At 51.8% G+C, this 27,984-nt stretch overlaps 12 protein-coding genes across 12 annotated transcripts; 6 read left to right on the top strand and 6 right to left on the bottom strand.

Annotated features, from left to right (window-relative positions):
* Positions 1–102: 102 nt before the first annotated feature.
* N7532_003342 (adenosine deaminase family protein) lies at positions 103–1,197 on the bottom strand (the record flags this gene model as incomplete). The annotated part of the gene is made up of 1 exon (XM_056615836.1): positions 103–1,197. One exon carries the CDS (start codon positions 1,195–1,197, stop codon positions 103–105), a length of 1,095 nt encoding a protein of 364 aa, XP_056476193.1.
* A 552-nt stretch (positions 1,198–1,749) lies between these two features.
* On the top strand, positions 1,750–3,383 carry N7532_003341 (uncharacterized protein; the record flags this gene model as incomplete). The annotated part of the gene is made up of 3 exons (XM_056615835.1): positions 1,750–1,935; positions 1,992–2,300; positions 2,358–3,383. The coding sequence occupies 3 exons, from the start codon at positions 1,750–1,752 to the stop codon at positions 3,381–3,383; spliced, it is 1,521 nt and encodes a 506-aa protein (XP_056476192.1).
* Positions 3,384–4,111: 728 nt separating this feature from the next.
* N7532_003340 (carbon-nitrogen hydrolase family protein) lies at positions 4,112–5,407 on the top strand (the record flags this gene model as incomplete). Its single annotated transcript, XM_056615834.1, has 5 exons — positions 4,112–4,259; positions 4,310–4,800; positions 4,855–5,076; positions 5,127–5,171; positions 5,234–5,407. The coding sequence occupies 5 exons, from the start codon at positions 4,112–4,114 to the stop codon at positions 5,405–5,407; spliced, it is 1,080 nt and encodes a 359-aa protein (XP_056476191.1).
* Positions 5,408–6,402: 995 nt separating this feature from the next.
* N7532_003339 (GMC family oxidoreductase) lies at positions 6,403–8,454 on the top strand (the record flags this gene model as incomplete). Its single annotated transcript, XM_056615833.1, has 5 exons — positions 6,403–6,776; positions 6,833–6,862; positions 6,919–7,798; positions 7,853–8,354; positions 8,408–8,454. The coding sequence occupies 5 exons, from the start codon at positions 6,403–6,405 to the stop codon at positions 8,452–8,454; spliced, it is 1,833 nt and encodes a 610-aa protein (XP_056476190.1).
* Positions 8,455–8,673: 219 nt separating this feature from the next.
* On the bottom strand, positions 8,674–10,630 carry N7532_003338 (putative MFS transporter; the record flags this gene model as incomplete). The annotated part of the gene is made up of 8 exons (XM_056615832.1): positions 8,674–8,718; positions 8,774–8,912; positions 8,962–9,392; positions 9,455–9,770; positions 9,825–10,026; positions 10,083–10,181; positions 10,232–10,319; positions 10,451–10,630. 8 exons carry the CDS (start codon positions 10,628–10,630, stop codon positions 8,674–8,676), a joined length of 1,500 nt encoding a protein of 499 aa, XP_056476189.1.
* Positions 10,631–10,768: 138 nt separating this feature from the next.
* Positions 10,769–11,113, top strand: N7532_003337 (uncharacterized protein; the record flags this gene model as incomplete). The annotated part of the gene is made up of 2 exons (XM_056615831.1): positions 10,769–10,986; positions 11,062–11,113. The coding sequence occupies 2 exons, from the start codon at positions 10,769–10,771 to the stop codon at positions 11,111–11,113; spliced, it is 270 nt and encodes an 89-aa protein (XP_056476188.1).
* Positions 11,114–11,558: 445 nt separating this feature from the next.
* Positions 11,559–13,288, bottom strand: N7532_003336 (putative hexokinase Kxk; the record flags this gene model as incomplete). Its single annotated transcript, XM_056615830.1, has 5 exons — positions 11,559–12,434; positions 12,493–12,900; positions 12,965–12,990; positions 13,053–13,175; positions 13,249–13,288. 5 exons carry the CDS (start codon positions 13,286–13,288, stop codon positions 11,559–11,561), a joined length of 1,473 nt encoding a protein of 490 aa, XP_056476187.1.
* Positions 13,289–13,626: 338 nt separating this feature from the next.
* On the bottom strand, positions 13,627–14,817 carry N7532_003335 (SIR2 family NAD-dependent protein deacylase; the record flags this gene model as incomplete). The annotated part of the gene is made up of 2 exons (XM_056615829.1): positions 13,627–14,646; positions 14,701–14,817. The coding sequence occupies 2 exons, from the start codon at positions 14,815–14,817 to the stop codon at positions 13,627–13,629; spliced, it is 1,137 nt and encodes a 378-aa protein (XP_056476186.1).
* A 378-nt stretch (positions 14,818–15,195) lies between these two features.
* N7532_003334 (Golgi transport complex subunit COG4) lies at positions 15,196–17,814 on the top strand (the record flags this gene model as incomplete). The annotated part of the gene is made up of 2 exons (XM_056615828.1): positions 15,196–16,518; positions 16,573–17,814. The coding sequence occupies 2 exons, from the start codon at positions 15,196–15,198 to the stop codon at positions 17,812–17,814; spliced, it is 2,565 nt and encodes an 854-aa protein (XP_056476185.1).
* A 5,201-nt stretch (positions 17,815–23,015) lies between these two features.
* Positions 23,016–24,859, top strand: N7532_003333 (ammonium transporter; the record flags this gene model as incomplete). Its single annotated transcript, XM_056615827.1, has 3 exons — positions 23,016–23,130; positions 23,218–23,549; positions 23,606–24,859. 3 exons carry the CDS (start codon positions 23,016–23,018, stop codon positions 24,857–24,859), a joined length of 1,701 nt encoding a protein of 566 aa, XP_056476184.1.
* Positions 24,860–25,457: 598 nt separating this feature from the next.
* N7532_003332 (uncharacterized protein) lies at positions 25,458–26,204 on the bottom strand (the record flags this gene model as incomplete). Its single annotated transcript, XM_056615826.1, has 1 exon — positions 25,458–26,204. The coding sequence occupies one exon, from the start codon at positions 26,202–26,204 to the stop codon at positions 25,458–25,460; it is 747 nt and encodes a 248-aa protein (XP_056476183.1).
* An 848-nt stretch (positions 26,205–27,052) lies between these two features.
* Positions 27,053–27,340, bottom strand: N7532_003331 (uncharacterized protein; the record flags this gene model as incomplete). The annotated part of the gene is made up of 2 exons (XM_056615825.1): positions 27,053–27,256; positions 27,305–27,340. 2 exons carry the CDS (start codon positions 27,338–27,340, stop codon positions 27,053–27,055), a joined length of 240 nt encoding a protein of 79 aa, XP_056476182.1.
* Between the last annotated feature and the right edge of the window lie 644 nt (positions 27,341–27,984).

The raw sequence follows: 27,984 nt of genomic DNA, 5'->3' as shown, positions 1-27,984 counted from the left end.
TTCGACCATTTTTGCTCATTATCTAAGCATATTGGACCGTTAGGATGGCTGGAAGAAAGCAGAGAAGTTTCTTCTCGGGGTTTCTCTTCGGATTGCTTTCCATTAGCTAACGTCAACCCTCTCAAGCTCATCGTAAATAGATCTCTTGACATCGTCCACCGCCCACGACATATCAACCGCATTCCTCGCAAGCCGCACCATGTCGACCTTACTAAAACCCCCATATGTATACACCTTCTGCATATTACCATCAATCCAAACGTCATGCATCAGCGTTGGGTCGTCACTATTAATGCAAATTTTCACCCCATTTTCCCACAATCGACGAATCTTGGGAAACAACACTTCGGTCGCCGTTCTCCGATGATAGGCATGGGGACACAACGTCAAACCTATATTCCTATCCCGTAGCCCTTGCCACAGTTCCTCCCGGTCCTCCGCATCTAGCCCATGATCAATGCGCTCCGATCCCCGACCTTCGCACACTCGGAATATTGCCTCGTTCAAGTGGGCATACGTATCCTTCTGTCCGAAGTCGCAGTGCATCGTGATATGTAGACCATCTGCACGGGCTAAATTGAATCCCTCTTCGAAAAGCATCGGTGGTCTTTCGTATGCATTGCTTGCGAGCCCCACAGCATGAAAGAGCCCCTTCCCGCCCTCGACAATCCCAGCAGCCCACGGCCTCGCTTCTCTGTATGCAGCGAGTCCATCCTCAACCGGCTCGTCACGTAGAAAACACAGAACCCAGCGCGATCGAACATTGAATTGCTCTTTCGCGTCATGTTGGGCTCGTAGATAGCCATTCAAGACCGATGGGGCCGGTACGCCGCGACGGGTGTGCGCTTGTATATCGAAGAACGGCTCGGTATAGCGTACATTCATCTCCGTGCAGCGACGGAGATATGCCATAGCTAGGTCGTAGAAGTCATCTTCGGTGCGCAGGACCTCACAGCCTGCAAAATAGGCTTCTAGAAATGTCGGGATGCCAGGTTGTCGCCCATTGAGCTCGGGCCGGTGGTTCAATGTTACGGCGTACGAAGCTTTCAGCTCGTCAAATGTGGAATATGGCAGTGAGACATTGTTTCGGTGAGCCAACTCCCATCGCAAAGTGGGCGTCAAGGTACCTTCGATGTGTACATGAAGCTCCACTTTTGGGAGGTCGGCTATGAATGGAGAAATAGAGAGGCCGTTCATATCGCCGATAAGGTCATTCAGTCATGGGAGATTGTCGCGCACCATGCCGATGGGGGTTTTGATGATGACGGAAACCAGTAGAATAGAGAGAGTATTGGAGGAAAGTGCGAGATTCCTGCGAAACTATACTGCACGCGATCACATGATCAAAGAGGGGGTTGAGTCCGTCCGGCTGTTGGATATATCTTCGCATCGGCAACTTCCGCAAGTCAGGAAGATCGTTGCAAACGCTATCACCATTTCGTCCAAGTCGACCGGAAACTTCCCAAGACATCCCCACTCCGTGAGAAGGTACCATTCAGCATGATTTTCCGCTTCTATCGGGGATGTCGGCGATCGCAACGCACCCAATCATCGACACCATGATTTTCCCCTTTGGCGATGATAACAGGCGGGGGAGTTGGGCCAATCAACAATTGCCGTGGAGATGCGGGGAAATGATAAGAGCGGCATGCCTAATGATGAAAGCAGCCAGTTGAGCAGGTGGCTGGAAAATATGCAACTTCCCCTGGAGTCTCTCTGCTGGTCCAGCAGGGTTTTTTTCCTGGCACCATGGCAGAGTCCAGTGCCGCTGCCGAAGCTGCCGCGCAGCAAGCGACAGAGCACACGTTGGCCAAACGAGTTCTGCGGAAGATCGACCGACGACTAATCCCCCTGCTGTTCGTCACGTACATGCTCAATTTTATGGATAAAACCATCTTGTCTAGTGCATCTGTTTTCGGACTTTCTGAGGACACGGTGAGATTGCGATTACAAGTTGGAGCGAGTGACCCCCGTACTGATTGGGCATTTAGGGTCTTGTAGGTCAGCAGTACAGCTGGGTCTCATCAATCTTCTACTTTGGCTATCTGGGATGGGCATACCCAACGACCCTACTCATTGCTCATCTGCCAGCGGCTAAGTATTTGTCTGCAAATACGCTGCTATGGGGTGCTGTCGTAGCCCTCACGGCAGCATGCACGAATTTCGGGGGTCTGATGACGGTCCGGTTCTTGCTTGGTGTCGCGGAAGCGACCATAACGCCTGCATTCATGTTCATCACGTCTACGTGGTATACGCGCGATGAAATTCCTACCCGGACAGGTCTGTGGTTTGCTGGAAACGTATGTGTTTTCCGATAGCATCAGACTCAAACAGCAAGACTAATCAATTTGCTGCAGAGCTTTGGCGGCATCGTCTCGAGCCTCCTCGCGTATGGGCTGGGCCATGTTAAAGACCAGGTCGGGCCATGGAGGTGGATGTTCATTGTGCTCGGACTCTGGACATTTCTCTGGGGTTTCGCTCTTTTGCTGTTCCTCCCCGACTCCATTTCCAGCGCGAAATTTCTTACGGAGGAAGAACGCCGGATAGCAGCGAATCGGGCGGTCATCGCAGGGACAGGCATGACGGAGAAAACAGCTTGGAAGTGGGAGCAGGTTCTTGAATGCCTGATGGATCCGAAAACATGGTTTATCTTCGGCCTGGAACTATTAACGCAGATTCCTAATGGGGGCACACAGAACTTCGCAAACCTGGTGATCGTCTCGTTTGGCTTCACGAACCTGCAATCGACGCTGATAACCATCCCCTACTCCCTCATCACTGTGGCGACAATTACTGGAACGGGATGGCTTGCGGGTCGCTTCCGTCAGCTCAACTGCTTGCTTGTCGTGGCTGTTGTTATCCCGTGTGTGATCGGAAGTGCAATTATCTATTCAAGAGCTCACATCGTTCTTGGGGTTCAACTGTTCGGATACTTCCTGCTGTCCACTGGACCAGCCGCGATGCCGCTTGCAATGTCGCTCGTCCAAGCCAATTATCGAGGAGTAACCAAGAAGATGACGATGACTGCCCTGTTGTTCTTGGGATACTGCGTTGGGAACATTTCCGGTCCGCAGTTCTTCCTGAGCAGCGAAGCACCCACTTACAACACGGCCTTCCGCACAATCATGATATGTTATGCCTTAACAGTACTGCTGGCGTTGGGATTGCGATTTTACCTGCAATGGAAAAATGCTCGTCGCGCACGCGAGGAGGGATTTGAAGGGAGTGCCGGGAATGCAGGCGCTGTTGGAGGTGGAAAGGTCCTGGATAATGATCGTACTTCGAAAGATGTCGTGGACATGATGAACCAGGTGCAGCTGGTCTCGAACGACTTTGAAGATACCACAGACTGGAAAACATCCGGCTTCAGATACCGCTACTAAGAAGACAACATCGATGGGATTTGGAAGGGATTTGGTCGCTCAACGGGCGGGTTTTGCCGGGATCTGCTCCGTCATCCGACAATCGCCCGGGAGTAATCCTTTATCCTGACTTGTCGTAAAGCTCACTATGCATCGCATGATTTCATGCAGACTCAAATCCCGATACAAATGTACAATTAAGCTTAATCTATACGGCATCTGCATTCTCCTATCTCCACCCCCTTCCCAAATCAAATGCTTGAGGTCGGGATTTGACCGATCGCCCGCAGTCCCCCGACAGCTACATTTAGAATGAAGTTTTCCGAATGGCGTGATTATCTACGAGTTTGCTGACGGGGCCTAGCGGACCCCGTCGATTTCCCCGCTCTGGCCGATATCCTGCAGCCCTGTTACTGTGAGCAACGTTTTGTATGACGTGGATCTGCAACTAGAGCAGATCCCGAGTCTTACTGCTTGACATCGCGCGACTACCTCTCCTCATATCTTCTGTCTTGAATCGCAGAATTTTCTGCAAGTGCCAATACGGAAGACCATACACCGAGCTCGAAATCCCGGTCGGGTGACACGGAAGCACAACATGAGCATGGCAGGGTGGACTTAGCTGAGAGACATTGTCGGTGGTCTGAGAAGATATAAAAAGGGTGTCGAATTCCATGTCAAGTCTTCATCAGCTACTCTCATCCCCGCAAACAATACTTGTTTCGAGCATCCAATCTTCAATCTTCAACATGGCTCCCATTCTCAGGAAGTACAAAGCCGCTGCAGTCAACGCCGAGCCAGGCTGGTTCGACCTGGAGGAATCCGTCCGACGAACCATCCACTGGATCGATGAGGCCGGTAAAGCTGGCTGCAAGCTCATCGCTTTCCCGGAGTTGTGTAAGTTGAAGGCTTTCACATCAACGAGATGCATACTGACACATCCACAGGGATTCCGGGCTACCCCTACTGGGCTTGGAAGGTAAACTACCAAGAAAGCCTTCCTCTCCTCAAGAAATATCGGGAAAACAGTCTCCCCTCCAACTCGGATGAGATGCGCCGCATCCGCGAAGCTGCCCGTGCCAACAAGATCTACGTCTCCCTGGGCTACTCGGAGGTGGACCTCGCCAGCCTGTACACCACGCAAGTGATGATCAACCCTGCCGGCGAGGTAATCAACCACCGACGCAAGATCCGGGCTACGCACGTCGAGCGCCTTGTTTTTGGCGACGGCACCGGCGATACAACCGAGTCGGTCATGGACACCGAAATCGGCCGCGTCGGACACCTGAACTGCTGGGAAAACATGAATCCGTTCATGAAGGCCTACGCCGCGTCCCTGGGAGAACAGGTCCACATCGCTGCTTGGCCTCTGTACCCCGGAAAGGAGACGCTCAAGTACCCTGACCCCTACACGAACATTGCTGAAGCGAACTCGGATGTGAGTATACGGAATGCTCTTCGTTTGCAAAACTTTGATCTGATGACTGACAAGATCGCGCAGCTTGTGACGCCTGCCTATGCTATTGAGACCGGCTCTTTCACTCTTGCTCCTTGGCAGACAATTACCGCAGAGGGAATCAAGCTGAACACCCCGCCTGGAAAGGAGCTTGAGGATCCAAACATCTACAATGGAAATGGACGGATCTTCGGACCGGATGGACAGAATCTTGTGCCTCACCCGTCGAAGGATTTCCAGGGTCTGCTCTATGTTGACGTGAGTATATTTGGGGATTTGGTATCCTGGGTCAAGCTAATATTTTCCAGATCGACCTCGATGAGATCCATCTGACCAAGTCTCTGGCCGACTTTGTAAGTCTTCAAAATAACCCATAAGAAGAAGGGTCAAAAGTATACTGACACAACTTTATAAGGGCGGTCACTACATGCGGCCCGATCTGATCCGCCTCCTCGTCGACACGAAGCGCAAGAACCTGGTTGTCGAGGAGGACCGCGAGAATGGTGGCGTTGTCTACACCCGCACGCTTGACCGCGTCGGCCTTTCTGCTCCTCTGGCTCAGGCTAGCAACGAGACTCCCAGCGAGTAAAGCTGGATGAGCATGTGCAGGCAATGATGAATGTCTAGATGCCTTGATTGGGACTTTTGATTTTCCGACTTCTGCCAATTAGCTCATTTGTATGTAAATCACCACTCATTTTCAATTCAATACGCCGATCTTTTTACAAAGTGCCTGGGATCCTATAGTAGATTCGGAAAAGACTCGAAAATACCAAGAAAAATCAAAGGAGACTAAAAGAGCATGGGTCTTCTCCAGTATTGCCAACTAATCCTGTGTCAATGTCCTTGTGGGCCCGATGTCGCGGATCTTAAGATGGGCAACCAGTTCGTAGCAGACTGCCTGTGAATACAAGCTACTACTCCCGGGCTACACTCTTTGCTGACGGACTGCTGACTTGAATATAGCCGAACAAGAATCGATCGGCTGGGATTCACACTGAAACAGCCAAGGCCCACCGACGAACCCCTCGAAACTAATTTAGGAACAAGCTCCGAGTCGCGCATTCTGTGGGTGACCTAGCGTCATAATTATTCACGCTGCTAAGCCGAGGAAGAATGAAAGCTCAATTTTGAAAGAAAATATATTACCACTATCGAGATCGGGACGAATAACCATGGAAGCGGCAAGCCATCCGCTACACGGCCCGCCCACGGAAGAACCAGGCACGCGCTGGTTCGGCCTCGGCCTTAAAAAGTGGACCGCATACTTAAAAAATGAGCCCTCACAAAACTGAGACGGACAGACATTCTAACAGGACGTTCCGGCATCATCGTCTGACGGGACCGAGGGATTTCATGCAATAAGAATCCTTCGAATCAATAAAAAGGGCAATAGCCCGGTGCGAGTGCAACTCACTAGTCGTTCTTCCCTTGCATTCCAGAGGTTTGTTTTTTTCCAGGACACGGACCCCAACTCTATATCCCTTGATCGGCCCGCTCCATTCTATGCTCATACCCTGGTCTGTTTATCTAAATAACCATTCAACCAGTTTACGTTCGTTCATTTGAATAGCAACCGCGCGAATGCTATTCAATGCCTTCCTTATTTCCCTCGCGCTCCAGGCAAGCCGCGCAGGAGCGGACGCGATCGATCGACGATCTTCCCAACTAAGCCCCCTTGCGGACGGTACATTCGACTACGTGGTTGTTGGCGGTGGTACGGGTGGGATTGTGATCGCGACGCGACTGGCGCAGAAGTCATTCAAGGTCGCTTTGGTTGAAGCGGGCGGTCTTTATGAGATAGAGTCTCTGGCCGAAGTCCCGGCTGCAGATGTACTTCCCGTTGGATCAGACCCTGATACACAGTCTGCCATTGACTGGGGATTTGTCGCGGAGAACCAGCCCGGTGCGAATGGGCGGTCCATTCATTATGCGCGGGGCAAATGTCTCGGTGGATCGTGAGTTGTGTTCATATATTCGAGTGTCAGGTTGAAACTAATACTGAGTGATGCAGGTCTGCGTTGAACTTCATGATCTATCAACGGTATCTCAGCATCGAACTTACTACGCACAACAACATGCACTAATCCATTCCCACAGTCCAACAACCGAGTCCATGCAGCAATGGGCTGGCGCGGTCAACGACAGCAGTTACACATTCGACGCGATTTTCCCTTACTACCAGAAGAGCGTCCAATTTACTCCACCAAACGAGAAGCTCCGCGCCGCGAACGTTTCGGCGAAGTACAACGAAAATGCGTTCGACAAGAACGGCGGCCCACTCCAAGTGTCCTACGCAAACTACGGCATGCCCTTCTCCTCCTGGATGAATCTTGGCATGCAAGCGATCGGCATCGAAGAAACGCAAGACTTCAACAGCGGCAAATTGATGGGCGGACAATACTGCTCATCAACAATAGACCCAGCCAACGAACTTCGCAGCAGTTCGGAAGAATCATTCCTTTCGAAACTCAAACCCTCCAGTTTGACAACGTACTCGAACACGCTCGCAAAGAAAGTCGTTTTCAACAAAGACAAGAAAGCCACTGGCGTGCAGGTGAAGGGGCTTCTGGGAAACACTATCACTCTTCATGCGTCGAAGGAGGTCGTGATTTCCGCCGGTGCTTTCCAGTCGCCGCAAATTCTCATGGTTTCGGGCGTTGGCCCTGCTGATATTCTGGGTGAGCATGATATTGATGTTGTCGCGAACCGACCTGGTGTTGGTCAAAATATGTGGGACCATCCCTTCTTTGCGCCATCGTATCGGGTGAATGTGGATACCTTCACCAAGTTCGCCAATAACCTCATCTACGCTGCGGGGAAGGTGGTGGATGGTCTTCTGATGAAAAGTGGGCCTATCACCAACCCGGTAGCGGACTATCTGGCTTGGGAGAAAATTCCCCAGTCTCTGCGTTCGGCTTTTTCCAAGACGTCTCTGAATGCTTTGTCGCAATTTACCAGCGACTGGCCCGAGGCCGAGGTAAGAGAAACACATATCAAACACTCATAGGCAAATTTCTAAGAAGTTCTTCAGTACATCTCCGGCGCAGGCTACGTCGGCAACCTCTCCGACCTCCTCTCAACCCAACCAAAAGATGGCTACCAGTACGCCTCAATTCTAGGCGTCCTCGTCGCACCTCTCTCCAGAGGCAACATAACCCTAAAGTCCGCTGATACATCCGACCTACCGATCATCAACCCCAACTGGCTCAGCGATCCTGCCGACCAAGAAGTTGCCATTGCCATGTTCAAGCGGCTGCGCGCCGCCTTTCAGAGCGACGCTATGGCACCCGTTGTCATTGGCAAGGAGTACTACCCCGGCGATCTAGTGCAATCAGATGAGGAGATCCTCGAGTTCATCAAGGATAATGTGATGACGCTGTGGCATGCGTCTTGCACTTGTAAGATGGGAACTGCGGATGATTATATGGCTGTTGTTGATTCACAGGCTCGCGTTTTTGGAGTTGAGGGATTGCGTGTTGTTGATGCTAGTGCTTTCCCTTTTTTGCCGCCTGGTCATCCTCAGTCGACAGTTTGTGAGTTTGTCTCTTCTATTAAGCTTTAGGGTGTTTTACTGACAATCGTGTAGATATGCTTGCGGAGAAGATTGCGCAGGATATCATCGACAACGCATGATCTCGAACTGGTTAAAGCCAGCGAGGATCTTCTACTCCATTCCGGGTTCAATTATTTCTTGCCAGACTCTTCGGTCGCTACTTTTGGAACCTGTACTATAACACAGAGTATGGCAAGACTTTTTTATACATAACAGCAACCAAATGTACATTTCGTATATACAACAAATCCAAAAAACTATCGAGCTCTACTCGATAACATCTATCACTTTTGCAGGAATCATAAAACGTATCGGAACCCCTTGTTGTCGATCTCAGTTTGATCCTAAAAGCAGTCAGCACAGTCACCAACACCCAACTCCCATCAAGGCCATACTCACAAGCATGCCATTCTCCACCGCGTCATCATCCGACTCCAAATTCTCAACAGCCTCTCTATCCCGCTTCTTATTCTCCAGGTACATGTACGCGTACAGGACAACAATAGCACCCAGTTTAACAATGTAGCCAACAAGCATCCTGCAAAAGGTCAGCAAATCACCCAACCAAAAGAATCAGGTCCACTCACGCAATATAGGCACTATGATACCCCGGAGCCTCGCTATCCTTAAACGTCTGAGGCCCAATAATATTCCCAACACAATACCCGGTGAAAAGCAGCGCACCGGTAACCTGCTTCTTAGTGTAACCCGCCACATTGGAACTGACAATAATAAGACTCATACTGAATCCCAGACCCTGGAAATAACACAACCAAAGCGCAACAAGTCTCCCCCATTTATTCGAGTCCGGCAAACCGACCAGCAGTCCGGAGCCAATGATGCAGGTGACATTCGCGAAGATGATGCACGCAAGTCGCGAGTGGAACTTGCCGTTGAATTTCGTTGCAACGACGCCGCCGAGTAGTAGTGTTAGGAACTGGACTGCTCCACCGGGGATTTGCAGATACTGCGTGCCGAGGGTGTCGAAGCCGAAGGAGCCGACGATTATTGAGGTGAACTGCATTTGCACATCAGTTCTTGGTTCTTTGGTATTAATTCCTCCAGAAAGATAAATCATACACTCGTAAGCGCAGAGTTGGGCACTTGCGCCCCAATAGCCATAACAAACAACAACCACGTCTTCGGGTCTCGCGCCGCCTGCCAAACCTGATACCACTTAAACTGCTTATTCTTCACGCCCTGCCGATTAACCGCCACGCGCTCGACAGCAATTGCTCTCTCGCGCTCGGTCAGAAATTTCGCCGTCGAGGGAAGGTCGGGGAGGAGCCAGAGTGCGAGGGTACCCGTGACGAGCGAGAAGGCACCGAAGATTAGGAAGACGTACATCCATCTAGGGAGTCCGGTGGAGATGTGGCCGACAGCGTAGCCGATGAGGCTAGATATCTGTCAGCGAGGCCCTCGTTAGTGTGTAGAGGGGAAGAAAACGCACCCTCCAAACATAGTCGCAATACCGTTCGTGCAGTAGTAAGCCTCCAGTCTGAGAGGTTGTTCTTCAGCTGTATACCACATGCTCATGAGCAGGACGAAGCCGGGGTTAACGACTGCCTCGACGAAGCCGAGAAGGAAGCGGTTGATTGCGATTCCCGCGAAGTTGTAGCAGGCTGGTGTGGTCATGAGGAGACCGCCCCAGACTTTTTCAGGGTGTTAGCTTTCATGGAAGTTTGAATGTTCGTGGAGGGAGGATTACCGAAGGTTGTGTAGGCCAGGAACTTGCCGACCGGGAGTTTTTGCAGGGCTAGTCCGATAGGCCATTGGGCGATGAGGTAGCCGAAGTAGAAAATTGAACCTGGAAGGAAGTCAGTGGGAATTTGGAGATGGATGGAGAGGGGGATGTACTCAGCCATGAATAATCTTGTCCGGTAAGTCCGGTTCCTTGTTTGAGACCGTAGACGGAGGCGAAGTTGATGCTGTTTTTGTCGAGGTACTGGGATCATTGAGATGTTAATTTCAGCGCTTCAAGCAATACTTGTGAGGTTTTGGTTGTAGCTTGTGCTGTGCGCGTCCATTTCACCCTCACTCAATTCCAACCTGCACAACCTCTCCAGAAGGACTCACATTGATCAAATAAATCATGAACAAAATCGGAATCAACTGCATGTCAATCTTCCTCAGCGTCCTCTTCTCCTCTTCCGGCGTATACTGCAGACCACGATGCTCGCGATAAAACTCATAATTGACATCGACATCTTCAGCAGCGACGTGCACAGACGCAGCCGTCTCAGCAGTCTTCTCCATGATATCTCCTCGTCTACTTTCCAGGAAAAGCGATCAAGGTGAACGAAAAAGGAAGAAAAGTCAACCGCAGATCGACCTCGATCAAATCTCCTCAGAGCAAAACTAACCCAGGGCAAAACCGGCTCTTATACCTTCACCATGTGGCCAGACCAATCCGACCTGTGTGTGGAGAATGGGCTGCACGCCATGACCCCACATGAGAATGAGATGTCAGGGGAGCAGTGCAGAGGCCATGACATGACATGTCTACTGGCGGCTATGATTCGGGGGAATGCCCCGAAGCCCCGCGCCCGACGATTGAACAGGAAGGTCGTGCAGGAGGCGACTGAATCTGCTGGCATATTTCCAGAAAAGGGGTGTGTAGGGGTTGATCTTGCCGTTCTGGTCGGGGAGAGTTTTGGAATTCGTTTCTAGGTTGGATTCGTTTCTAGGTTGGATGGCGGGTGGAGAGATCACGACATCGATGCGTCGATTGCGTTTTAGGTGTTTGTTGCTGGAGTGGTTCTTGTCGGAGATAGGCCGAGATGTGTTTTATTTTGGGTTAGGAAGTTGCTTGGATTGGAATTTTCCTTTTTTGTGTTCCTGATATTGTGCGGTTTAGTTATCTTGATATTGTATCCAATGGCTTGGTCAAGCTCATGTGGAGGCTCTGCGACTCACTCTGCGGAGACGTGTTACTAAGCAGCCTCGGGGATTAAGCTTAGTTAGTTAAGTTAATTTTGGTAGCTTCTTTCTAATGATGAGGCTGTGAGTGACCAGCTAATTCTTCTATTTACGAGTAGTCTCTTGATTTTACAGAAGATAATGTGCTTTTACATCTGCCAGAGAAAATTCAAAATCGCGCATCGCGCTAGAACGAGTTATATTTAATCCATATTGTCCCATCATATATCATGTATTTTTACCTTTATTGACTTTGACCCGGCATCTAAAGCAGAGTCTTCATGTCATCCATGTTGCGGATACCAGCCAAGTTACCGGCCTTGACACGCTTGAGGGTCAACGCGGCAATCAGGGCGGCACCCACACCGGAACCATCCTCAGCAGCCATGATGGACACCTTGTCCTTCTCATTGGGAGCCCAGTCCAGGATCTCCCGCAGAGCCTGGGCACCTCGGGCCTTGAAGTGAGGGTACTTGGTGAAGACGGAGCCGTCAGCACCGACGTGGCAGGACTCGATGTTCTTCTTCGTGCAGATGGCGGCAACACCGCAGGCCGACAGACGGGCGGCACGGGTACCGATCAACTCAGCCAGACGACGGACCAATTCGAGCTCGGGCTGGGTGGGGTGGATGGAGAGCTCGCGCTGGAACAGATCGGCCGACTCGGACAGGTTCTCGTAGGGGTCTTCTTCGATGCCGGCGAGGAAGGAGGCGTCGAGGATGTAGGGCTTGCGCAGCTTGGAGGTATCCTGACCTTTGAAGATGAGGTCGTCGTGGGAGTCGAGGAGGTCAACGAGGGCCAGACGGAAGATTTCGCCCAGGTACAGACCGGCGGTCATCTTCTCGAAGGCTTGTTGGCCGGGACGCGGGGAGTCGCGGTCAATGATTTCGTCGTATTTGGTCAGGGGGAGGACGACGCGTTCGTTATCGAAGGCGCCGTATTCGCAGTTAATGGCGACGGGCATGTCGGCGGGGAGGTTCATGTGGGCGATCTTGGGGACGGAACCCACGTTCTCCATGTATGCGGCGTTGACGCCGGTGCCGAAGATGCAGCCGATTTTCATGTCACTATCGGTGTATGAGGAGGCGATGAGGGTTCCGGTGGTGTCGTTGATGAGGGCTGCGACTTTAATCGGGAGGCCCTATATAGTCATCATTAGTTGACGCGTCCAACTGTAGGTCAAAGGCAGCATGACATACCCGCTTCTTGAGAATGTTCTCCAGCGGAGGGACGACGTCTTGACCCTCGACGCCGTCGATATCGAATCCCTTGGTCCAGCGCTGCAGGATACCGTGGTCGATGTACTCCTGGGTGGCCGGGTAGGAGAAGGTGAAACCCAGCGGGAGCTTGGAGATGTTCTCATTCTCGTGGTGGGTTTCAATGAATTGCTGCAGGCAGTCGGCAATATACTCCCACAGCTCCTCGGCGGTACCGGTACGCAGCTCCTCGGGCATCTTGTACTTGGACTGGGTGATGTCGAAGGCACCCTTCTGGTCGGTCAGGGTGATTTCGCAAACACGCAGGTTGGTGCCACCCATGTCGAGAGCCAGGAAGGTACCCTGCTCCTCGCCATCGGGGAAGCCCATGACCCAGGTGACGTTCATCGGCTATGCATGTATTCAGTGTTAGTCCTTCCATCCCATCTATTTGTTTCTTTCGGTGCTGTCTTACAATGTTGCCGCCCTCGACGGTCAGACCTACACACAACCCTTGTTAGCGGACGATGCGGTGATGCGACGTGCGACCAGGGGCAACATACCCTTCTCCAGCTCCTTGACGAAGTGGTTGACGATCTGCTTGAGCTTCGCGCGGTCCACAGTGAAGACATCTTCAAAGTCCTTGATGTGTTGCAGCAGATTCTGCGGCAAATCGTGCATGGATCCTGGAATCGCGAGACTCGAGTCAGCATTGCCAGAACGACGATCTCCGCAGACATGCGACAAAAAGAAGCTTACCCTTGCGGGATGGTGGCTGCTTAGGACCGATTCCGACCATTGTGACTGTGTTTGTGAGGGACTGCTGTTTGGTGTTGGAGCAAAGAAAGAAGGGCGGGCACGGATGACGATATGAACGTGGGGCAGCGATCTCCTTGCTTGTTTTGGCTGCGGTGGGCAACCCTCAACCTCCGAAATTACGCCAGACCCGCCCAGCAAAAGGAGGGGCACTCAATGGCGAGAGAATGCCTCAGGAAAATTCAGATGTGCATCAAGCTGTGTTGACGGGCTTCTGACGTGCCTGGTGTCCAGTTTTCTACACTTCTACAGGGCGATTAGGGTGACATCTCTCCGATCGACGGTGGGCCCGCCGTGAATCATGATTAATTGCATCTGCGCCTAACGGGTTTCGTTGCTGTTTGCTGCTGTTTGCTCCAACGAGCGAGCCAGGTGCGGGAAAACATGTCCCAATCCTGTCACGACCGAGTCCTGCTCGTCCGACGTCTCCGGCTTATCCTTGTTGTCGCTGCTCGGCTCACCGAGCCTCTCGCGCACTCGCTGCTGGTAAGCGTCCGTCAGATGCAATGATCGGTCGACTTCCTGGGTCAGACGGTCCACTTCGTCCCGCAGACGGTCGTCCCAGTCTTGCGGCGCATTCTCCTCCGCGCGGGTCGTGGGCTCGGGGTTGGTTGCCTCCCACAGCGCCTCGAGTTCGTCCCCCCAACCCATCGCCTTGGCAAACTTGCGAACACCCGCATCACATTCGCCCAGCAGCATCACATCGTCGGCGCGCGACCCAAATCCGCCCACTTTTTGCATGTTGATTAGCACCCGGGGGACTCGTCGACCAACGTGCTGCGGTAGACTGGCGAATGGCTGGACCATCAAGCTCGTGCCCATCACGATGCACAGATCCGCCTCGGCCACCTGCGGCATGCTGTCAAAGAACGATCGCGGGAGCGCCTCACCAAAGAAGACAATGTCGGGTTTCACGTAACCGCCACAGTCACAGCAGGGCACCTTGCGGGTTCCCACCATCTGCTTCATGAGGTCGTTGGGGTACGGCTTCTTGCACTCGATGCAGCGCTGTGAGGCAAAGCTGCCATGAGCTTCGATGATCTTCTCGCCGGGGACGCCGGCCTGTCGCTCGAGGCAGTCGATGTTCTGGGTAAAGTGCTTGAGGAGCATGCCCTTATCGTAGAGCAATTTGATGAATGAATGGGCGATGGTTGGGCGATAGCGCCCGGGGTAGAGCTCATGCGCCAAGGCATAGAACGGCTTGGGGTTCTGGCGGAAGAAGCCAATGTCAAACACATCCTCGGGCTCTTCCAGGTCGAGGAAGGCCAGATTCGCGTAGAGTCCCGTATCGGGAGATCGGAAATCGGGGATGCCTGCCGACGTGCTGATGCCGGCGCCCACCTGTCAGCGTTAGTTATAAGAACAGTATGACCAGAGGGTGCCCAGAACACCTACCATCAGCACAACGCGGTTGACATCATTCTCTTTAATGTACTTGGCCACTGCCTCGATGCTGCGGCTCTCGAGCACCGGAGGCCCCGAGTCGGTTACCGAGGATTCCTCGTTGCCCATGACACGAGGCTTTTGGTGACGGGGTCTGCGACGGCGTCCGATGATGAAAAGAATGAAAGAGCCCAAGCCCTACTTCATGAAATCGAAAAGAATGTCGAGGATGACGAGGGCGGGGGCGATGGCGGAAAGCAAAGCAGATTGATGGTGGAATATGAAGTGAACAGGGCTGAAGTAGAGTGGGATCACCGGCCGCGGCGATGTTTTTGGTGCTTGCAATCGGGACCGATGCGGCGTTGTCTGTGTTTCTCGCCAAACGAAAAAAAAAAAAGGTATGACACTTGAATCGCACTTGATTTATTTTCTGACAGTTCAAGGTCCTTCACACTGCCATACCTACTTGTAGTATGCTCTGCTGTATAAATTGCTGCTCATTCGGCGATGCCGCGAAAAAAGCGCCGCCGCTCACCGCCCGCAACTGGCGTATTTGGCATCGCCATCAACAACCCCGGACTCTCTCGCGCTTCCTCGGAGTTGCTCGTCCATCCAATGGCCTCCACAATGGCCTCAAATGGCGTCGCCTCGCCGTCGCCACCTCGCGAGCAAGTGGGTTTGACTGAAGATATCTCTCCAAGCTCCGACATCTTCAACGCCAGCTCCGTCGCGGAGATCAAGGCCGCGCTATCCCACTTGCACAGTCAAGAAGCCTCCGTGACCGCCCGTCTCGATGCCCTGGTGTCCTCGCAGAAGGATCTCTCGCGCGAATTGGGCCGCCTCGATCTGATGCGCGCTCATATTGGTACCCAGACCAACACCACCCGATCAGTCAGCCATGGAATGCTCTCCGAAGCCGCCGGCACCGCCGAGCGGATCTCCAGCGCGGTCCGCCGACTCGATCTGGAACAGGCCCGTGTGAAAGCGACACTGGAAGTGGTGGAGCAGGTGGCAGAGCTCAAGGCATGCGCATTGGGCGTGGCGGGATCCATGGGTGCCTCTCAGGACTGGGAGACGGCAGCCAGCTACTTGCACCGGGCGGCGCAGGTACCCCCGGCGGTGGTCAACGGTGCCTTTGCGGCAGAGATGGTGCCCACGGCGGAAGTACCAGACCCGCCAAGTGTCACCCTCGACAATGCGGCCGAGTCCCTTTGTGGGCTGTTCTTGCGCGAGTTCGACAGGGCGGTTAAGGAGAGTGACGGTGCGAAGATCACCCGGTTCTTTAAATTGTTCCCGCTCATTGGCCGGTCTGAGGTTGGACTGGATGTCTATGGTCGCTATGTCTGCCAGGGTGTGGCAGCCCGCGCTCGTGGTAATCTCAATGCGGGTCCTGGATCTGGAGCGAAGGACGGCTTTTTCTACGCCAATGCCTTGACCAAGCTGTTTGAACATATCGCGCAGATTATTGATGGACATGGTGGTCTGGTGGAACGACACTATGGCCCGCGCAAGATGGGTCGTGTCATTGAACGTCTGCAGATCGAGGCCGATGTCCAGGGTGGCATCATCCTGGACACCTGGAGCGACGAGCGTCACGTGGACCGCAAACTTACAGACATCAAGTCTTACGCCTTTACCTTCCTTGTGCAGAGCTTCCTTCCTGCCCAGCGGCCCGGTGCACAGCACTCCAATTCTCCGGCTCCAGGGGCCAATGCAGCGAATGAAGATGAGGGTGTGGATATGAAGGAGATCGATGGCATTCTCAACGAGATGGCAATCATGCTGGGCCGATGGTCCCTCTACTGCCGCTTCCTGGCAGACACATATAACGTGAGTAATAGCCGTCTCGTGTTCAGTACGACTGTATATACTAACATCTTGCAGCCTCCTACGGAAGGCGAAGGGGAAGATGATGATTCCCGCCATATTTTGCCCGAGTTCCTGTCAGACTCGCCCTTGGCACGCAAGATCAATGACAAATTGGTGACTCCATTCAACGCAATGACCACCTTCTTTTTCCGCCGTTCCGTTGAGAAAGCATTCCAACTCGACGAGGTGCCATCAGGCCTGAACCTGAACATGCAAAAGCCGCTCAAGGCCGACCCCCCGCATATCACGTCCGCAGTCGACGACATCATGTACATCGTCAACAAGGTCATCCAACAATCCCTGGCAACCTCCCAAGAAGCTGTCGTAACCAACGTGGTCCCCACGCTCTCCCGCGTCCTCGGCTCCGACTTCATCGGCATGACCCAACGCAAAATGCGCGACGAATGCTACCCCCGCGCAGCAGTACAAGGCACCTCACCACCAGAACAAACAACCATCGCCTTTCTAGTGCAAATGAACAACCTCGACATCGGCATCGACTACATCCGCCGCATCGTCCATAACAACACAGGCACTAAACAACTCCTAGAAAACAAAGACACCCAAGGCAAGGATCTCATAACAGACCACCTCCTCAGCCTCTTCCCCTCCCGAAAATCTGCCCACAAGGTCGCAACCACCCTGCAAACCCTCGCCACCTCCTTCGAAGCAAAGGTCAACGACCTCCTCACCGATGGCATCCAAGTCCTCTTCAACAACGTAATCAAGCACCGCCTTCGCCCAATCCTAGCCGATGCCTTCCGAGACATCGAATACCAGCCCCAACTAGACGACTCCACCGAAGGCATGGACTACGACGAAAATTCTCGCAACAAGGAACTCGTCCGCCCGCGCTTCGCAGCAGGCTGGTCCGAGCTCCTTGTCCCGATAGCCCGCATTCTAACCACCTCCGCCTTCGACCGTCTACTTACTGTGACAATCGCCTACTTCGTCCGACTACTCGAGAAGCGACTCTGGTCCTACCAGGGTCGTATTAATCAGCTCGGCGCCGCGCGTCTGGAGCGCGATGTCTCAGGCCTGATTAGCGCGGCTGTTGATGTTGGGTATGGATCGACTGTTCCGGGCCGGTATAGACACCGGGAATCGTTTGCGCGGTGCGTGCAGATGACGCTGGTTATGAGCATGGATGAGGATGAGTGGGATGAGGTCTTGATGGGTGGGGAGGCAGCGGAGGTTGTTGATAAGTTAAGTCGAGAGGAGAAGGTTCGTGTTAGGGGAATGGTTCGGAGGGGGTAGTTGGCCCTTTCCCTTTAGGGGGTTATACAGTCATGGTAAAGTTTGGATTCGGCATTTGTATATAGCATTGCATCTGCTTAGTCTGCATTTAGCTAGTCGTGTAGAATTTTTTTTATTCTCCGGATTACCAGCCTCGAATTTGGGATCAGGACCTATTTCGAAAATGGGTCTTGTTAGACAGTAATTGCTACGTCCATCATGTCCCCCCTAGTATTTCATAGTTTATGTTCTATGTGATCCTATACATCGTCACTTGCCTGATCATTTACCCAGTCATCTAACTGATCATATACCCAGTTTTTACCCCGTTATTTACCTGGTCACCTCCCTGGATATGAGAGTGAAAACAAATATGAACTGGAAATGAAATGAGACTGAAATATACTTCGTCCAGCGAAAGTCATCTGAATATGTGTTAGCATTCGCTCATCGCCTCCACCTTCACTCAGTACGCCCCTGACAGGTGCGAGCCCCCTGTTCTCTGCTTCTCATCCTTATCGTAATCTCATAGAGCAGGATCTCCAACTTGGCTGTCTTCCGGTTCCATATCTCGTATATGCATTCCCTCGACCCGCCTAGGGTGGTTTTATCGCAATATGGGTATCGGTCCTCCTATGTAACCAGTTTTTGTCAGTATGGCTTGTTCAAGGCTTCTGCTGGGTGGTGAACGGAGAAGAATTACCACGTTATCGAGGATATATTCGCTTGTCTTATGTGTGGTTTCAACGTATGTAATTGCCATGATGATAAGTTGTTCCAGCTTGTGTGGAGTTTGGTTCGGCCTTGTCCAAGAGTTGTGCTTGTAAGGTTGAGAGGTGTGGAATAAGGAAGGTTTGGAAAAGGAAGGTTTTGAAGGGACGGTTGAGACGAGAGGAACATGACATGTACCACTGGAGTTTGATCATAACATCGTGTGCTGTAGAGCCTGGCCGACAGAGAGAAGAAATGGAGGATATAAAAGTCTATCTCATCTTCAAACAACATGTATGTATTCGATCAGATCCTTATGCCCGCTGGTGAACATAGGAGCTGAATGAAAAATCCAAAGAGTGAGACACCCTCACCTCCGTCATCAAACCATGACTATTTTCTTTCACTCATTCTCTTCTTCTTGTACTTTCTTGGAAATCTGTGCGACTCCTTGGCTCCCCGTATTTAAGGGATACCGCTTATTCTGCCTGTGGCACGAAGGAACGGACTGAAAGAAGTGCGACCGTGTATTCTTACTAGTATTTGAAGAAAATTACGTTCTATTCTATACATAATCACTTGCCTGATAATTTACTCAGTCATCTACCTGGTCATCTACCCGATCATCTATCTGGATATGTGAGATCGTTCGAAGCTGGATATTAAGCTTATTAAGCACGGGTTCTGGGTTTATTGGCACTAAGCCGGCTGCTTTAAAGCTATTTTTGATCGTATCCGATTTAAATGCGTCGGTACGAGCTTGTGGGTATGCCGCGAGGAAATCAAGCTTGTCGATATGGTTAATACCGAGCCGCATTTTCTGGTCAACTAAGCTTCCGTATGAGCGTTTAAGAACTGCAAAACACCCGATATCGAGCGGCTGTAAAAGATGCGAGCTATGAGCTGGCATACAGATCGGTATGATCTTATTTTCTGAGCAAAGTTGATCGAATTGTGGTGTTAAATGACTGCCGTGGCCGTCGAGGACTAGTAGTCGATATTGACCGAGTGTACGGGGATTTTTCGATGGAATAAACACTTTTTGAAGCCACCGAAGGTCTATTTCGTCAGTTGTCCACCCGTTTGCGCTAACCTCGAAGCGCCAGTCAGGTGGAAGATTATCAAACCACGACTCTTTATAGACTTTGCCTTTAAAGATAATCGTTGGTGGAAGCGCCCACCCTGAAGCGCTTAATGACTCGATCGCAGTTACCCAGGTGCGATTTCCTGGCTGTAGGACCGATCTTCGACCATAATATTCTGCTCGCATAATGACTCTCGCGGTTGCGGTAAGGCCCATCGCGAAGCCAGTCTCGTCAAAGTTATAGATATCCTCCGATAGGATACCGTATGTAGAGATCGCGGTTTGTACGGTAGTAAACCACCCGCGTAGGACCTTTGGATCTTCCTGTTGTGCGCGCTCGTAATTATATCGCCGTGAAAAGCGAGATTTAATCTCTGGGTGGCGTTTGACAAATTTTGTGACCCAGTTTTGGCCAATCGGTGTAGTGTTGCTTGTACCGCGATGTCGTAGTAATAAATCAGCCATTTCTCGCACTGTAGAGGGTCTAGTTGCCCCACCACCATCGTCCATTGAGAGAATCCATTTTAGGAGTGAGTTCTCTTCGATTTCTGTCAATTTATGGCCATTTGGGCGCGTTTCAGCGCGACTTGTTGTACCGCGGAGCCGACGTGTGAGCGTACTACAGTTGACCTGGAATCGCTCTGCAGCCTGCCGAATCGAGCTAATTTCCTTGTTTTTTATAGCTTGTATGGCCAACGAGATACGACCCTCTTGCTGTATAGCATTTTGGCTTGATCCGACGCGATTTAGAGACATGGTTGTTGGTGGAAGATAGAGGGACGCGTGGAGACGCGATTTTTTGGTTGGGTGGCTCACTCGGCGGTGAATTACGTTAACGTGATATAGACACCTCAAAAGCCAGGCAGAAAGTGTTTGCGCCAACGGGGTGTCTTTGTACCAGCCCCGGATCAATGTATGCTGTCCGTCAAAGAATTCCGTGATCTTCTTCTCTCTAGCAGGTATTCGCTGTCTCAAGAGGACATCCTGGACACTTTTACTCTCCTGGTGGGATACAGGTCGTACCCGAATCTTGCGCGACATCGATACCCGTACCCGCACGGTCATGTTTCTCTCGTCGAGACTCCATCTTGAAGCATTCCGACTATGTAGTCTGGTGTCTGTTTGATTGATTCGCATAATGTAGTACTATAGCCACCCTCATATTCCTGTCATTTTACACTGAATCCGTAGTCATTCATATCAGTCACAATTCCACGGAGACAGCCGTGACAAAGCACCATCTCTCCATATTTCAGAGCCGCAAAATCTCGGGACTGATCCAGAGCAGTTCGAAATATCAATACTGACCTCACCACCTCGTCAAAAGTCACCGGGAGTATAATTAAGCTTATCTGTCACACCTCATGCGGCCTTATCAGCAGGAAACCCGGAGCGCCACCGGTTCTCCAACTACCCCAGATATATGCGGCTTGGCCCACTTAGCTCTTGACGGCTTCATACATGCCGTTATGGAGTACAGGCTAGCTCTGCCATGTGCCTAAAGGATTGTTTGCTATGCTTTGACCCGCAAGTCTAAAGAGCGATGAGCTAGCTCTATGACGTTAGTTGGTGCGTTGTTCACCAGTACAAGCATGTCAATTCATCGATTGGATGTCTGATCTATGTTTTGATTTGCTTCTAGTGTCTTCTTTTGTCTTGTTCCTGGATGCACCAGTGTGGTGCATCGTGGGAGAATATGTTGCTAAGCATGGGTGTTCTACACTGTATATATTTACACTATATGTGACTTCACAATGGTGAGCTGCCCCACCGCAGATAAATTGATTACGAAATTGGTGGATATATATGCGGGACATGGGACATACAACTGCCAGTATTCGCGGCTCCTGAGCAAAATGTTGTGCATTAAGTACAAAATTTACTTCGTGCATTGTCATACTAGGTAGGAGTGTCGCGTGTTCCTGTGAGGCTGCGATAAGGCCAGACCCTCCCGCGGGCGGCGGACCCAGCCCCACGGGAGCGGACCGGTGACCATTACAGGGCACGCGAGTGGTGAATCACGACGCCGACCACCACCACCACCACCACCACCACCACACCAGGCGCTGGCACCGCGATTCCGATGCCTGGTGGCGTCTATTTGAAGTCTTCGAACCACCTGCTTAATTCACTGAAACATTCGGGTAGGCTCCGTGGAAACCGAGAGGGCCCGATATTCGGGGCAGACGCTGGGAAGGCAAAAACGGGAGCCGACCGGGAGAAGTCGGAGCTGCCGGCGGCGAGCAGCTGCGCGGCTTATCTGGCGCCAATCATAGGCCTCGCGAATATCAAAGTGTATCTGGGCGTTAGTCCCGATACGGCCATCCCTTGGCGGCCCACTGGTGGCAATGCTTTATCTGTAGCCAACCAGCGGCGGGCGAGGGTTGGCGGCATTGGTCCAATTGTCTGCAGTCGATAGGACGCAGATAAGCCTGCGATAGAATTTGAGTGCAGCGCGGTGCAGAGAGAGTAAGACTCTTTCGAGTGTATCGTCGCGTGTGATCGCGCTGATAGCTTATCTACGAAGGAAAAGATTAGAAGAGCCGAAGATGATTGTGAAGATTCAAGTATAAGTATAGCAGCTGCACAGTGTTGAACTGCAGAAAAATGGAGTCAATCCCCGGTCTACGCTGCTCCAGAAACGTAGTGGTTCCCCGGGAGGCCCAACGGTTCACTGGCCGATTTACATTAACAAATCGTGTTGGGTACAAGCCACTCGATAGGACATGGGCCCCGGGCTCAGTCCCGTCGCCACTGCCTGCGGCCATCAAAGCCGGCTTCAAGATGGCAAGAAGACTCTGATGTGATTCTAGAATATATACGATTGTCCTGAATTCTTCAATTATTTTTCTATTTCTTTCTTTATTTACGTGTGCCTCCCCCTCTATTTTACCGAAAATCAGTGTGCAGCGCTGCTGGAATACTTACTCACCAAGCTGGGCGCGGTGGGTATCTGCGGATTATCCCATTGCTGCTGTCATAATCTTTTCTCACCAACTGATCCCTCCCAAATTTCGCCTTAACCGCGTCTTCCCCCGGAATTCAAAGTCAAATCGGAATACGAATCTGCACCAGAAACACATTTCTTTTTCTCTTATCACTCCGGGTTGGTCAGCCCACAGATACTTAGGGTATCGCCCGAATTGCCAGGCGTGTCCGATTTCAGGCCGGTGGATCCCCCGTCGATCCGACTTATCTCTAGTTTGGCATCCGCAACGCCTGCCTCAATTCCTTCTTATACCCTGCCTCCCCGTGGCGAACTCTTCTCCACACTCAATTGCCTTCGCGACTGTCCTCCACACTCACCTCCAACTCTCTCACACCCGCGTCGCGACCACACCACCACCACTCCCACACCAACACATTAGCTTAACGGCAGCTCCATTCCACCACTGTCACCTCACCAGCTCCGCCAGCAGCTCCCATCATGTCGGCGTTCAACGGGAAAGCCCCGTACGCCCCCGACTACGCCTCCTACAACTGGATCGGTGCCCCTTCCAACTATGAGCTCTCCACCAACGCCGATATGGGTGGTGATTCCCGTACGTGAAACCGCCAGCAGATCCAGTCGCACAGTCTATCTGCACGCGCCTTGCCCAGATCAGAAAATTAACAAGCAAACACTACAGGCACCGAAAATGTGAACAAATGGTTCCAGCCCGGCGACCAGGCCTACATCATCGTAGCCTCTGCCATGGTCATGGTCATGATCCCCGGTCTGGGCTTCCTGTATTCTGGTCTCGCGCGTCGAAAGTCCGCCCTCAGCATGATCTGGGCCTGTATGGCCTCGTTCTCCGTCGTGACCTTCCAATGGTATTTCTGGGGCTACTCGCTGGCCTTCTCGCCGACCGCAACAAACGGCTACATTGGCAATCTCCGCAACTTTGGTTTGATGAAGACGCTCGCTGATCCCAGTCCTGGCTCGCCTTTGATCCCCGGTCTGCTTTTTGCTTTTTACGAGGTAAGCCTGGCTTTCGCGTGATTTGCTCCCGACCACCCGACTGACACTCATATTAGATGCAATTCTGCGGCGTCACAGCTGCCATCGTTATGGGAGCCGTCGCTGAACGAGGCCGTCTCCTTCCCGCCATGGTCTTCACCTTCATCTGGGCCACAATCGTCTACTGCCCGCTCGCCTGCTGGACCTGGAACGCCAACGGCTGGGCCTACAAATGGGGCGTCATGGATTACGCCGGCGGTGGCCCCGTCGAAATCGGATCCGGATTCACAGCTCTCGCCTACTCAATGGTCCTCGGCCGCCGTCAAGAGCGCATGATGCTCAACTTCCGCCCGCACAACGTCTCCCTCATCCTCCTCGGCACCGTTTTCCTCTGGTTCGGCTGGCTGGGCTTCAACGGCGGCTCGTCCTTCGGCGCTAACATTCGCGCGACCATGGCCTCTTGGAACACCAACCTGACCGCCGCCTTCGCCGCCATCACCTGGGTTTTGCTCGACTGGAGGCTCGCTCGCAAGTGGTCCATGGTCGGCTGGTGCTCTGGCACCATCTCCGGTCTTGTAGCCGCGACCCCGGCCTCGGGCTTCATCTCGCCTTGGGCCAGCGTCATCCTCGGCGTCGTCACCGGCATCGTGTGCAACTACTCCACCAAGATCAAATACTGGATCCGCATCGATGACTCAATGGATGTCCTAGCTGAACACGGCATCGCGGGTATCGTGGGCCTAATCTTCAACGCGCTCTTTGGCGACGACGCAGTCGTCGGGCTCGACGGCGTCAACACCGGCACCGGCGTCGGCGGCTGGGTAATCCACAACTGGAAACAACTCTACATCCAAATCGCCTACATCGTCGCAGCAGCCGCATACTCCTTCGTCATGTCCGCCATCATCGCCTACGCAATCAACGCTATCCCGGGCCTGAACCTTCGTGCCTCAGAGGAAGCCGAGCTCCTCGGCATGGATGACGACCAGCTCGGCGAATTCGCCTACGACTACGTCGAGGTCCGACGCGACTACCTCGCCTGGACACCCCAGCAAAAAGACCAGCTGGAGGACGGCCATCAGATCCCCGCCGCGGAGCGCTACGGCATCGGCGAGCACTCGGAAATGATGCTGGAAGGCCAGCCGCCCATGGGCGAAATCAGCCAGAGCTCGCGCGGCGGCAGTGGCAGCGACATGGGCATGCACGAGTTGAAGATCGCGCCTGCTCCCCGACAGGTTGCTGAGTCTCACCCGGCTGATACGCAGGTGCGGGCGCCCAGTCCCATTGAGGCTCCGGTCGTCTTGCAGCCTGTTGGCGAGAAGGACGTTTGATTGATCTGGATGCTGGCAATCCCTTTCTGACATATCTGAAATACCTCACCTCACTTCACCTCTACTACGACCCGCACCGCCTACACATCCCGCCCATCTCACATTTTGTTCGATATCCCTTGAGCGTGTTTTTCATTGAGAAGCCTGGGGCTTTTCTAATTGTATACCTATCCCTTCAACCTTACCTACACCTATTACCATCACATCACCATCGGTGATCCATTATTGATTACCCGAATTTCTCGCTCGATTATCAAGCAAGGCGTTTTTGTTCACGAAAAATTTCCCTTGGATCGGTTGGGTTATGTATATACGTTTGAATTAAGATGTCTGGTTTGAACCCGTTTTTATTTGGTGCTTGTCCGTAGACTCAAAGTTGTATTTGATATTTCTGTTTTTAAAAAAAAAGAAAAAAAAGGGAAAAAAAGGCACGGATAACTGTTCGAAAACGCTGGTTGTAAGAAATTAAGGGAATTCAATCGCAAATATTGAAAGGCATTGGAGATCGAAGAGAGAAAATGACGTCCAAGTAACCAAAGTGATTGTAGAGGTCACATCTAATCACGTGACTTCAAATTGTACATTCCTTCCCAAGAGATCACGCATCGTTTGTTCTCTCCTTTCGCGATCCCTGTACAGCCTTCAGCTCTGAGCTCTTTTTCATATCTAAAAGCATCAGCCGGTACTTATGAACCTCAGTATTCTGTCGCCGTGTCCTCCTCTTGCGCGACTCAAGCTCATCCAGCGCCATATCATACTTGAGTTGAAGATCACTGAGGTCCTTGGCGGTCTTCTCTTTAAGATCGCTGAAAACCTTGGCAGCCTTGGCAGCCTGGGCCTGAGAATTGACCAGTGCCATGTCATACTTAACTTCAAGATCACTGCGCTCCTTGGCGGCCTTCTCTTTAAAATCATTGAACTCCCTGGCTGCCTTGTACCGAAAATCAAGCAGCTCCATTTCATGTTTATATTGGAGGTCATCGACTTCCTTGGCTGATTTTCTCTGTAGATCTTTCAGGTCGGTTGCTGATTTCTCCTGATGATCTTTTAGGTCGGTTTCCAGATGCTGGCACTTTTCGGTCAAGGTGTGATGTTTTCTCTCCCACTGGCGTAGCGCTTCGTTTTTCTCGAGGATCTCGGAAACGAGGTCTACTACCCCTTGGATATTTCGGAGTGTTGGGCATTTTGGTGGTTTGGGGTTGACTCGGTGTTCGCCATGGACTCCGCAGCCTGAGCATCGGTTCTCCTGCTTGAATGATTTGTTAGCCTTGCTCAGGATTTTGGTTGTGGTGTGTTGGTCTGCTTCAGTGATGCTTACCTGTTCTTCCTGGGTGTGTGAACTCATTCTTGTGGGTACTATCATCTGTGGTTAGGATTGATGCTGATGTTGATGATGGGCGGACGGTTGAAGTGAAAGTGGTGGAGAATATGACGATCGAAGCTGGTAATGACGATCAGGGACGATCGATAGTTGGAAAAAGATGGACCGATGCGATTGACTCGGAGAGATGGATTTTCTGCCTGCATTTTATCAACACCTCGATGATTTCCTTTATTTCGGGCTCGAGTGAGATAATTTGCTCCTCTAGATAACTGGCCTTTTTGTCTCTCGACTTTGACAGGGCATGGTGCAGACCCGGACGGATGTCCCCCAGCGAGTCTGCATTCGGGGCCTTGTTCTCAATCCCAACATCAGTTTCCGCACCTTCTCCCTTCTTCTCCTCTCCTCTCCTCTTCCTTTCCTCTCCACCACCCCTGCACCGGGTGCAGGCCTCTGCCCTCTCAGCCTCGCGGCTCCCAGACTCGCGGCTCCCAGACTCGCGTGGGAAAGTCGGAAGACTCAAACTCGCTTGACTCTGTTCGGTGCGAGAATTGGTTCTTGTAGGTGAGTTGGGGCTCATGGTGATGATCGGAGGGAGTGACCGAATTTGGTGGTGACGACCGTAGGTGATGATAAGTAACGAAGGTAGTGGTGGTGATCCAGGTTGATCAGTAATTGAAGCTTGAGGAGTGTACCGTGATTATAGATTCAGAGGATCCTGAGAGTTGGAGGAAAAAGAAAAGATTCAAGTGAGAAATTTAATTTACAGGCTGTGGACTTTGAAAGAGGTAAGGATTGATAGCCTGACTTTGAACTCCGAATTCATCGATAAATGAAACGAGGAAATAGAACTCAGTCAAAAACCTAAGCATTCAACCAGATCCAAGGTTCTTCAGCTCCGCATTCACACCCCTCAAACTCTGAACTTCCGTCGTGAGACGAACAGCCTCCGTGCTAAGTACCATAAGATCACTCTTCAGGTCTTCAAATCTCCGCTCCCACTCATCAGTGCTATGCGTCTCGAGGTTCGTGAGCATGCGGAAAAGTTTCTCCCGGTTAGGTACGAAATATGTTAACTATGTCAAATTCGATCGTGGGTTATTTCATCAGGCTGGTGGACTCACGAGTTTGCTCGGGGAACCGGGAATCCACGACATCATTGTGAGCTACTTGTAGTGGATGTTGATGGTTGATAGTCAGGTAGTGAAGATAGTGATTTTATCGAAGATTTGGGAGATGTTGGGAGTTGGAGAGGGAAGAAAAGAAGGTCGAGGTGGAAGCTCACTTATAGGCGGAATGTCGGGGCTAGAAAGATGTGAATGTAATCGGTTGGTCAACGCGTGGAAATGACTAACTTCGGAGTCCCAAGCGAAAACGGGGGAGGGCATGGAAAGCAGTGAAAAAGAGAAAACGAGTCACAGTCTCCTATTCTGTTGCGCGTTCTCAAAATGTGAAGATGGTATCAAAGTTGCCAGTGATGCTGAGAGGTGAAGAGAAAGGAAAGGAAATATGACGGGCAGTTTTTTATCTTCAAGTATGTTAACAAGTGTAGAAGTAAAAAATTATGGTATGGATGTGTTTGTTTGTGAAGAAGCCTGGGATATGAGGTACCTCACTCGACCATGGATCAGGTCTTCTGCTTGTTTGGAAATTGATACCACTTTCCTATGCACAATAGCCATGTTAAAGACTTGAGCAGACAGTGGTCGCTCGGGCTATGTCTCTGGAAAAGTCTTGAAGTAGTCGATGGAGGCTCCAAGATATAACGCGTCTTCGTCAACCAAGACCACTTTCGTAATTCAGA

The sequence above is a fragment of the Penicillium argentinense genome, assembly GCF_028826775.1.
Source record: "Penicillium argentinense strain IBT 30761 chromosome Unknown utg000004l_segment0_segment0, whole genome shotgun sequence".
NCBI lineage: Eukaryota > Fungi > Ascomycota > Eurotiomycetes > Eurotiales > Aspergillaceae > Penicillium > Penicillium argentinense.
Note: the sequence above shows the minus strand (reverse complement) of the source record. Positions and strands in the feature narration are given on the sequence as shown.